Genomic DNA, 11,973 nt, shown 5'->3' with positions numbered 1-11,973 from the left:
TATAAATATTTCACTCGGTAAATTTCAATAGATATGCAATCAATCAAACAATCTATTTACATATTTTACTATTTTTATCAAACAATCTATTTATATATTTTACTATTTTTATCTTTAATTTTTTTTATTAGTTCTAATTTTGATCTCTATTTTTACACGCACTTAGAATTTGATTCTCCAATTTCAAATTCCTATTATTATTAAAGGCCCTCTATTTTTACCCATTTTACATGGTAGTCTATACTCAATGCTAGTTGGAATAATTAATCAATTCAATATGAATTTTTTAAAACAAATAAAGTTATAAAATTAAAAAAATATAAAAATATACTAATGGGACAAAAACTATTACTAAATAAATGAAAACAAAATATTATCAACAAGCCAAATAAAACAAAAGAAAAATAATATGATTTAGAAATGAACACACCCAAGAAAATAATATAAAGAAGAATTTGTATTTTGACACATCATGGACTAAAATAGTGACTCACGCATTGGAGATGCTTACTCATTCTCTTATATATATCACCAAATATACCCTTTGAGACCGTGCCACTGTCTTGAGTCTCCTGTCCTTCTCCTTCTCTTCCAAATCATACCCCTCAACAAGCAGCTCAAAGATGAATACTAGGTAGGTCTATTTCACTATTTGATGATTTTTCTTATTTTATAGGAACCATTTTGTATACTTATCAATATGGAATATACTATTGAGTTTGTATGTATTGTATTAATTTACAGGAAACAACAGATTGATGAGATAAGAAGTCTGAGATTAATAACTGCTGTGAAAACTCCATACCTACCAAACGGCGATATCGATCTCGAAGCATATGATAACTTGGTGAAGATACAAATTGAAAATGGTGTTGAAGGAATTCTTGTTGCTGGAACAACTGGTGAAGGGCAGTTAATGAGCATAAATGATAAAGTAATGCTAATTGCTCACACTGTCAACTCTTTTGGTGATAAAGTAAAAGTCATTGGTAATGCAGGAAGCAACTCAACATCACAGGCAATTACTATAACTGAGCATGGTTTTGCAGTTGGAATGGATGCTGCACTTCATATAAACCCTTACTATGGAAAAACCTCAATGGAAGGTTTGGTTGAACATTATAATAGTGTGCTTTCTATAGGACCTGTTATTATATACAACATACCTTCAAGAACTGCTCAGGATATTCCTCCTAGTGTGGTTGAAGTTTTGGCTCAAAACCCTAATTTTGTTGGTGTGAAAGAGTGTGTGGGAAATGAGAGGGTGAAGATGTATACTGATAAAGGGATTGTTGTGTGGACTGCAAATGATGAGGAAAGTCATGAAGATAGATGGGAATATGGTGCTGTTGGGAACATGTCTGTTGCAAGTAATTTGATTCCTGGTTTGATGGTGAAACTTATGGTTGATGGAAAGAATCATTTGTTGAATTCAAAGGTTATGCCTTTGTTTGATTGGCTTTGTTTAGAGCCATGTCCTATTGCTTTGAACACTGCTCTTGCTCAACTTGGTGTTGTTAAGCCTGTTTTTAGGCTACCAAGTGTGCCTTTGAGTAGGGAGAGAAGGGTTGAGTTTGTCAAATTGGTGAAGGAAATTGGAAGAGAGAATTTTGTTGGAGAAAAGGATGTTGAAGTTCTTGATGACAAGGATTTTATCTTGGTTGGTCGTTATTAGTTTAGATTAATTGTACTTTTTGATTAAGTGTTGTTTTGTGTTACTATTTCTGTTGGGTTTTGTATAATTATAATTTCATGCATGTAATATAAAAAATGTTAAGTGATATGTATGCAAATTTGTGTGAGCATTATCATGTCATTGCACAATTCACCCCGAAATAAATGTTTCACTTCAAACTAGTATTATATAGCTATTGTACTTTTCAACATAAGTGTGAGATGCTCGGTTAGTAGTAAAGACAACTAAAAAGGAGATAGGAGTACAGTTGGAATATATTTCTAATGTCTACAAATAATTCTTAATGGAAGACAATAGTAATTTCAAATGTCTACAAATAATTCTTAATGGAAGACAATAGTAATTTTGTATCAAACCAACTAGCATGTATGTTTTTCTAATGGTGGACAACTTCTTGTTCCCGCGCGAAATAGTGGCGCCGTTTGATGAATTTGACATCAAATTCACGCAAAATTTCACAATTAACTCCCATTTGATCCAATGTCAAATTATGAAAAAATTGTATATGAAGCTCATTTGATTTTGAATCTTATGGTGGAATACATTTCCTCTTACATCCCTGATCTAGCTACTGTTTCTGATGACTATAATTGAGAAGATCTAGAAGGAAACATTAGGACAAAAATAATCCCTTCGTTATCACCAGATCTTGCTCTATTTGAAAGGAAACCAAAAGCGGATTAGCATTATCGCGCTCAGAGGAACGATCATCTGTTGTGGATTTAATATCCTTATTTATATCAGATTGAGAAACTCATTCTACAATGTAAATGGACAAGATCCAAATATAATTTGGGATAAACATGAAAAAGAATCTCTTACATACTGACCAAAATAGAGAAAGAAAGTAAACCTCGTGGATCCAAAAGATATGTCGATTGGCTACGGAAGGAGGCATATTGGCCGAATATGCTTATACCACCTGGCTAGATGAACTGGCATACGTAACGAAGAAGAAGGCAGCCTCAGGAGAAGGGTGAGGATAGTGCGAGCACAGTAGAAGGATTGTTAGAAGCTAACTTCATTTTTTAAGTAAAATACACTGAATAACTCTCTAACTTTGCACTAGTTAAGAAAGCTTCCAGAAAGTGGAGGTTGCATATCGACTATACTGATCTCAACCGAGCATGCCCAAAAGATTATTGATGCGTGTTATTCGCAAGTATACGAATCGCATCAGAGTAATATAAAAGATTATCGATCCCACAGAGACCAATCGTCAATCTATCAGCTCTATTGTTAAGGTGCTTATCTAAGGCGGATCGATTTAGTTGAGATGTGTGCAGTGCATGCAAATAAATAGATAAAATAAGTGCAGATAAAAGATAGACTCGAATGTAATTCACATTTATCAAACAATGTTCCAGTTGTATCTAGATAGAACTACTTGTGGGGAAATATTTTATACTTATAGAAAGGAACAATTTATCAGGAACTTGTCACTTTCACGTACTAAGAACCAAGTTTACTCTTTAATCCAATCCTTTTATTGTCACTTATAAAAGGTGCTTACCGCCTTAAATATGCAAACCTATTTTTAAGAAATTAGTTACTTAACTTAGTAAAAAAGTGATTTTAACTTGGAAAGATTAACTTAAAGAGATTCTTGGCTTTAGGCCAAGAATCAGATTTCAAACCTATAAATGCGTCCGTACACAATTTTAAAATTGTTTTCTAAATATATTAAAGATCCCTAATGAACTAAACAAAACGCTTCCGCCCTTTTTGAACGGTTAAAAACTAATCAAGTTTAATCTTTAGACTGGACGGCTTTCGATCTTATCCATGAAAAAGTTAAGTACAGAAAACTTGAGTTAAAAGTTAAAACATCCCCATTAGTGTTTCTATTAATACAACATTTGGAACACTATCATGACAATGATTCTTACATTCTAACCTTTAAAAGTTTAGCCAGACATGGAAGTAAAGATAAACATATAAAAGCAGTCAACATGGTAATAAAAGCAAGGCAAGAAATAAAGTAATTAAAACAATGTAAGGCAAAGCGATTAAATAAAATAAAGCATGTAAAGAAAATGGAAATAAAGGCAAGCAAGGTAATAAATCAAGTAAAGCGAGTGCAAGACAGAAAGCGATTAAATAAAAGTAAGACTCTAATAAAGAACCTGCTCCAAACGGAGTCCTTAATCTTGTACAACAGAAAGTAAATGCAACTGGAAATGAAAATGGCGGCAGGATTAACTTCTACCAAAATGCTCCAAACTCTATTACAGACTCTATCCATGGTGTGATTACTCTTCGATGTGAAAGGATTATCACTTACAAAATCTGATAATATATGGCTTAAGCATGTAACTAAGCTTGGATGCCTTGCAAATGAAGTAGAACCGACTATTTATTGAGGTTCTTGAAGTTGTGCTTTGACAGAAGTGCCCATCAACTCCTTTTGAGTGGGAAATGAAAACTAAAGGCCGCGGCCGCGGAGGGGGTGTCCGCGGGCGCCGAGTGTGGAAAAGGGGAGATCATGGGGGACGTGGCATTTGTCCACTGGATGAAGTGGGATACGTCACGACGCCTCCTATAGCGGCCGCTGAGCTGGACGCCATGTGCACAAAACGACTGAAAAATCCTGTTTTCTTGGCCTTTTCGCTTGGATTCTTCAAAGGGAGCTCAAAAAAAGGCACAATACCTACAAATAAGCCAAGAACAAACAAAACACAAGAAAATAATGCTAAAAACAATGAAAAACATGTGCAAATCAAGTCAATTATGCAGTGTGATTCAATGCGATCAATTATTATTTTAACTTAGAAAAAATGGAAAACAACTCGACCAGATACAAGTTACTATCATTAATGGAATCTTATTACGTGTGCAACCATATACCTATGTTTGGACCTATAGGAAGAAAACAACATTCATAATCGTGCAAGCTAACTACCAATATAATATGATACCGTTTGGATTAGAGAACACGGGCGCTACACTCCAAAGAATGATAGATAATGTCTTTCGAGAGAGGATAGATGAGATCTAGAGGTATACATGGACTCATATTATATTGAAGATAAAACTGATTGCTAGACGGCCAGGTGCACACTTCCTAGTGTTGATTGTCCAAGAAACATGTATCAATCCCCTCTGCACATAAGAAAAGTATCTCTAAAGATTCTGTTATTTCCGCTGGTGTCTCTGTGGTGGAAGATGGCGTTGTCGCGACCATCTTCTGAGGAGGGGGTGATGTGTGACCATCACGTAGCTGGGAGACGGTGTTGTTGGGAGGTATGACGAATCCAACGTCGTCTTTTCCCAGTAGCGTAGCATCACGGGTGGAGAGATCTTTGCCGTCGCCGGCCATGATGAATGAAGTGTGTAAGCTTTTGGTTCCTGAGTTCTTGATGACGCAAGAAGCGATCAAGAAGTGCAAGAAAGAGGACCGGGGAGGCTTAGCTGCTTCCCATAGACGGCGCCACTGTTATTTCCGGTTGAATAGGTGATCAGCAACAGTAGGCTTGATCTTCGGTGATGGTTGAGAGAAAAAAAAGGGTTGTACCTGCAAGGTACTCTGATGCCAAAGTAAGTGAAGGAACAAAGAGGTACAATAGAAAGTATTAGATTTTGGGTGAGAGAAATGAATTACCTTGCCCTCTAGAGGTAGATGACTATTTATAATGGTCTCTTTGGATTGGATCCCCTACTTTCGTGGGCTTGGGCGCTATTTGCGGCCTAGACTACAAGAGTTTGTTAGACTGGGTTCCGACCGGTTGTGCCCGGGGGAAATAGCCGTTGCCGAGGACGGGATCTTTGCGTGCCCGGCGGAAAGGGATGTGCCTTTGCCTGTGGATGGCGTGCGTTGGGCCAAAGAGTGGATTGGTCCAATTGGAATAGTTGGGCTAGTCCAGAACTGATTCTTTTAAATTCGAATAAATAAATCTTTTTCCTAAAAGAAATGTTCTATGCACAAGTACAACTATAATCCTTGGCAATATAGCATAGATTATGTTTATGAAATAGGATCCCATTAGGCAGAACGTGCGCCTCCTCTTAGGATCTAGTCATTCTAAGAGCATAAGCGATGAAGCTCTAAAGACGTCGATCCTGAACCAGGAAAAACCAAGGGGCGGGTAAAGGAACCCTACATTTGTCCATGGACGATTCCTATTGACGTTGAAGACTCGCACCAACTTCCCTCGACTAGGACGAGGAGCGTCAGACTTAGCAATTGCACTAGTTCGTCCCTTCGGCTAGGATAAGTAACAACTAAGCTTGGTAGTTACTCTAACTCACATTTATTGGGACAAAAAATTTAGCCAATGTGCCGAATCTCACCAAAGAGACAAGAGGCAGTGAGCTTCAAAGATATTGCCAACTCGCACTCGAGAAGGACCCAAAGAGGACGATAGTACTAATAGGGTCAATCCCCACTTATAGAAACAGTCGAATTCAATCATGGCAAGGACAAGAATCATAAGCTAGTTAGAAACTTAGAGAACGAGTCGAGAACGACTCAAATAGTAAATTGGAAATACCATAAAGAATATTAAGTAAATTACATCATGCATAAAGGAAACATTGAATGAAAAATGTAAATAAATAAATATTGTTATTCATACAGTAAAAATACAAAGGCAAAACACCATGCTTACATTAAATTTAAAATGATATCAAGTCTCTCCACCTTTAGATGAAACACCATTATCCTACACCAAGGCCTCGTCCCAAACGACCTTGAACGGGTCAATTTACAAATGGGGAATTTGACAAAAAGGCCTAATGTGTCCCTTATCACCACAATAATGACAAATATCTTTATATGAAATGCTTCTTCTATTTCTCCTAGTGACTGTTAGCTGGAAGTTTCGACGCCACGGTTGATTTAATATGATAAGTAAAAAAGGAAGTATTTCTGAAGATATTGTAGGATTCGACAGGAAGCTTGTTGGAAAGTTCTAGTCGAAGTCATCCTTGCATGAGAGGAAGATGTTGGATAGGACTTTGAAATATTTTCTAAGTTTTGAGTTACAATTCAACGAAAGCAATACTGAAGTTAAATTCAACGAGAAGTTTTGAATTTGAATAAGGAATACCTGCATTTTCTCCTTATCTAGTTTTAAAGTTCATTTACATTTCCAGAATTTATCTTTATTGCAATTTCCTTTACATATTCTGCAAGTTTTACTCTTTAATTTTTTTAAGCAAACATTCTCCAAATCATGAATGTTGTCGAAGTGCTCATCATTCTAGAAAACATAATCTTAACAATAGCACATGTCCTAGGATTCACTGGTTAATCCTATAAAGTTAATCATTTTTAGAGACCAGAGGTTGTTTACCAAGTTTCACGGTAAAAAGATGAAAAGGTCATTTAATGCACTTGTTCCCAATTACTTATGTAACTGCTCAATGGCATTTTCACTTCAGCTTATGGTCAGATGTGATAACAAGATGTTGGATGTGACTTTGAATGACTTCCTTGACTAGTAAACACTTGGCAAGCCTCGAAGGAAATTCATTTGGGCCGACCAACGACCCAATGTGAGAGTCCAACCATGCATAACCCGATTAAAATTATTTAATATATATAATCAACACATCACACAAGTTCTACTTCACTTTTTTACTTCACTTATCTTAAATTTTATAACTGACTTGAACGTTAGAGTGCTAACATTTACAAGTTCACTCGCCACTATATAAAGATTCTGCATGAACGTTTTTAATTCAATATTCTCAGCTTATATAAAGATATTTAATTAGAAATTAATAATCTTTTTCTTTCTATTATTTATATAATTTTTCAATTTTTCAAAAAATCAATAAAATCATTTTTTAAAATGAAAAAATCTTAAACATATTTTATAAATTACAATAATTCCTCAACATATTACACTCTCTACTCATTTTTATAAATAAATTGATTTTTTAAATAAACAATTAATTCAATATATTAATTGTTTATCAACTCAAATTTATTTACAATACTTATCCGATGATATATGAAGTTTTAAGAATAAAAACTCTTCCTTTGATAAAAAAATAAAAAAATAAAAACTCTTAGACAAGAATATTTGCCAAATCTCATGCCTATCTTCGCCCATAAAGATACAAACTGAACACTATTAATTTAATATATCTATAAATCATTTTGTGCCTATTTTTATTCGATCCTCTCACCTGTCCCATTCATTCATCACACACCGTCTCTACTTTCTTTATTTTCGCTCTCCGAATCTTCAATCGGGTCGGATCTCGATTTCGGACCTCCATCCGCTACCTCTTCGCCACTTCTTCTACCCATGGCCATGTTGAGACGACTCACCTCCCGAATTTTCCGTTCACTTGATAGAGCCACTAACCTCAGGTTCCTTTTATATCATACTAATAGCAATAAATTCTTTATTTTTTTAAATTAGTATAGCGGTGGAATTCACCCGTGAATAAATAGAATGTCGCGGGTTGAAACCTGCCTCTTACACGTGTCCCTGTACAACAACCAGAGCTGGGCGAGACATTCTTTATTTTATTTTTATATTTATTTTTATATTTCTCGTTTTTCTTTTATTTCTTTTATTAGATAGATTCTGGTCTATGCATGCGAATTGCTTCATTGACTATAATAAAAAAAGTTCTTTCATTGATTTTGATAGATTTTTAGTGAACTAGGTTTCATATCGTGCTTTAACTATTCCTGATCCTAAAATTACTGCACAAATGGCTTCTACGGTCCCACTTGGAGTAGCGCACTGTTTTGCTAAACCCTTTCGGTGAGGTTGATTTTGAGTATATTTTGTTTTTCTTTGCTGTAATTATTTGGGTTTTAATAAAATTAACTTTTTAGTTAATTTGTTTGTTCAGATTGTTTTTTGAGATTCACTTTTTGTTGTTGTTGTATGAATAGGAGATTGTCTTGTCATAAACTGGGCCTATTTGGTTTGAGTTGTGTTTGTTATAAAGTTGAAAGAAGTGCAATTATTTACTTTGAAGTGTGTTTGTCATTTGTGATTAAGTTTAATTTATTTTATTTTTTCAAATTATTATCGGTGTCGTGGGGTCAGTGTCGGGTTTAAATTTGGGGTGTCCGTGCTAGTAATCAATGTGCACTCACTCTTAAAACTTCACTTTTTGGCCATTTTTTCTTAGTTTCTTAATTTTATGTGTATGTGATCATTACGTGCATTAGTTGTCTGTTCTTTCTGCAGTTAAGTTTTGAAAATGATTGTGAGAGGCATACTCACAGAGCAGTGAGTTTTTTGTTCTGGTAAATAATGGTTGATTACCGCTTGCTTCCACAATTCTGTTTCATAGCTGCTATCCCAACCAGTCATCCGCATCAAAGAGTTTTGGAGCATGATATTGCAGCGGGCCGTGATGCAAGATGCAAAGCGGTGGACTGATAGACCAATATATCATGAGAATATTGGTTGTGGTAGCAGTGCCGAAACAGCACCGTGGTGGTGGTAATCGACATTTGTATACTGGTACACCGCACACAAAACTTAACTTAAGCTGTGTACAAGAAATGCCACAAAAATTCATACTTGTGGGGTTGGGGTTGGCACACTTGAATCCCCTATGCCGCAGAAATTTATCAAATCTTTGCAGCTGTCAATCCAATTTGCTGTTGGTTTATCATACTAAATTTTTTTATGTCATGTAGCACCTCGTACCAGAAGCCGTCACCACTGGCAAATGCGCTACCCACTTATGACCGCTCAATGAGCACCACGGGGTTGAAAGAAAGGTGGGTTTGATTAATGGATATGTTGTTGTTTCTTGTTGATTTATTCTCCTTTTGACCTCCCAATGAGCACCACAAGTTTTTTTTATATTGTGTATTTATTATATGCGTGACTAGTGTAAGATTAGGTTGAAATTTTGCAATATCTAGTCAATAGAATTTATAGAAAACTGTTAGGAATTTATTTTCTAATCTCCATTTAGAATATAATATTTATAGTTACATGTATTTGTTTTCTTTTTTACATTTACTGAGATTTTAAGTTGTGTGTGCTGAATTTATGTCCAGGACTTCAATGGAGGAGTTGAGGAGTCTGAAAATGGTAACGGCTGTCAAGACTCCATACCTACCGAATGGCCAATTCGATCTCGATACATATGATAACTTGGTGAACATGCAAATTGCAAAAGGTGTTGAAGGTATCCTTGTTGCTGGAACAACCGGTGAAGGCTATTTAATGACTTGGGACGAACAAATAATGCTTATAGCACATACAGTTAACTCTTTCGGCGACAAAGTTAAGGTTATCGGCAACGCTGGAAGCAACTGCACATCAGAAGCAATTACTGCCACCGAGCAAGGTTTCGCCGTTGGAATGGATGCGGCAATGCATATAAACCCTTACTATGGAAAAACCTCGTCAGACGGATTGATTGCTCACTACAATAGCGTGCTTTCAGTCGGGCCGGTGATCATATACAACGTACCAACCAGGTCTGCCCATGATATTCCTCCTAGCGTAGTTGAGAAATTGGCTGAAAATCCTAACTTGGTTGGCATCAAGGAGTGTATCGGAAATGACCGAGTGAAAATGTATACAGGTAAAGGACTTCATGTTTGGACGGGTAACGATGAAGAAAGCCATGAAGCTAGATGGGAATGTGGTGCTACTGGACTTCACTCTGTTGCAGGAAACTTGATTCCTGGTTTGATGAAGGAACTCATGTTTGAAGGTAAGAATCCTACCTTGAATGCGAAGTTGACGCCTTTGTTTAAGTGGCTTTTTCATGTGCCGACACCGGTTGCTTTGAACACTGCACTTGCCCAACTTGGAGTTATCAGACCAATTTTCAGGTTACCGCATGTTCCTGTTCCTGTTGAAAAGAGAAGAGAGTTTGTGAGTTTGGTGAAGGAAATGGGTAGAGAGAATTTTGTTGGTGAAAAAGATGTTCAAGTTCTTGAAGATGATGACTTCATTGTCGTTGCTCGATATTAAAAGCTGAAAACACCGTATGTGACATTCCATAGTGTAACATTAAGTTGACAAATAAAATAAGGTTTATTTTTCGGTTGAAATTTGCAGTGGAAACTAGTTTAAATTATTTGCTATGTTACCTGGCTAAGCATTTTGTTTTAACCATGCGTAAAGATGCATATAATTTTATGAAAAGGGATTGTATATTAACCTGCATAGGCTGGAATAAAGCTCTTAAAAATAAACAAAAACAATATGATCATTCAAAACATTTATTCTCCCGGATCAATTGACTGAAATCGGAATTAAAAATTATCAAAGAATACACCTATTAAAGAGAAGAACAACCTCTCGAGCAATTTGTGATGGCCTGGAACATCATATTCGTTTTTCCAATGTTGATTCAATTATTAATGAGTTGTAACTAGACTGCTATGTTTGGTTTGGCGGCAGAATACGCAGAAACGCGGTGAAAAGTCACGGTAGCACAGAAGCTACACTTTGTGGCTTCTCGTTTTCACGGAAAACTGCTATCCAAACGTGCGGTGGCGGTGAAGAGAATCTGATCCAAACACACACGAAATGAGACTTAAGTTCCTTTCTAATTTTATTTCTAATAAATAAATTCTCCACACTCCTCTATTTGTTTTTAGTGCCCCTATTCATAAAATACGGTCCAATAATATTTGAGAAACTCTTATTATATCTCTTGGAGTTTTTAAGCATTAAGTGTGCTTTCAAATTTATCCATTTTTTAGAGGTGTATCTTCAGACACATCTTATTTTTATTTAAAAGTGAAAATGTTCCGTAGATGCATCTAAGGTATCAGAAAAATTAATATTGCAACGATAAAAACAACATTCATAGATTAAAATTGACACTACATTGATGATTTCAACAGAAAATTAAATATTACATTTCAAGTGGATGCTTGCACATCTCTAAGATTTGCTCGACCGTTTTTTGTACCGTCGCTACGAACTCGAGCGGAATTTTCTCTTTGAAATTGTAATAAGTTTGTCACATCTTCAAAACATCCTCGAGGTTCTTGAGCTCAAAGTTGTTATAAACGACGTTCCCTTCGTTTCAATAGTTCAATGGAAACTTCCGTAGATGTAGTTTAAAAAATAAATTGGCAAAAAAAATGCTTCCTAATATGTATCTCCGAAATCAAAAGGCATAAATGAAATTTCGCTCAATACATTGTATCTAAGTGGTGTGTTTAATTTACTTAATAGGCTTAAATGCACTTTTGGTTCCACTAAGTTAGTGAATTTTTGATTTTCTGTAAAAAAAAATTGTCTGAATCTCTATATCTTACTTTTTTTGCTTTGGGTTTAGTCCATATATATTACTTTTTGCTTTTAGTTTAGTCTTTAAAC

General features: G+C 35.6%; 2 protein-coding genes across 3 annotated transcripts; both read left to right on the top strand.

The window, feature by feature from the left end:
- The first annotated feature begins 477 nt into the window (after positions 1 to 477).
- LOC131618409 (4-hydroxy-tetrahydrodipicolinate synthase, chloroplastic-like) lies at positions 478 to 1,816 on the top strand. Its single transcript, XM_058889639.1, has 2 exons — positions 478 to 634; positions 745 to 1,816. Exons 1-2 carry the CDS (start codon positions 624 to 626, stop codon positions 1,673 to 1,675), a joined length of 942 nt encoding a protein of 313 aa, XP_058745622.1. The 5' UTR covers positions 478 to 623; the 3' UTR covers positions 1,676 to 1,816.
- Positions 1,817 to 7,807: 5,991 nt separating this feature from the next.
- Positions 7,808 to 10,691, top strand: LOC131616715 (4-hydroxy-tetrahydrodipicolinate synthase, chloroplastic-like). Of its 2 annotated transcripts, none has more exons than XM_058888137.1 (3): positions 7,808 to 8,018; positions 9,315 to 9,398; positions 9,684 to 10,691. In XM_058888137.1, exons 1-3 carry the CDS (start codon positions 7,954 to 7,956, stop codon positions 10,609 to 10,611), a joined length of 1,077 nt encoding a protein of 358 aa, XP_058744120.1. In that variant the 5' UTR covers positions 7,808 to 7,953; the 3' UTR covers positions 10,612 to 10,691. The 2 variants fall into 2 exon arrangements, with proteins under 2 accessions (XP_058744120.1, XP_058744121.1); XM_058888138.1 differs by lacking the exon at positions 7,808 to 8,018 and adding an exon at positions 8,167 to 8,421.
- The last annotated feature ends 1,282 nt before the right edge of the window (positions 10,692 to 11,973 follow it).

The sequence above is a fragment of the Vicia villosa genome, linkage group LG7 (genome assembly GCF_029867415.1).
Source record: "Vicia villosa cultivar HV-30 ecotype Madison, WI linkage group LG7, Vvil1.0, whole genome shotgun sequence".
Taxonomy (NCBI): Eukaryota; Viridiplantae; Streptophyta; class Magnoliopsida; order Fabales; family Fabaceae; genus Vicia; species Vicia villosa.
Note: the sequence above shows the minus strand (reverse complement) of the source record. Positions and strands in the feature narration are given on the sequence as shown.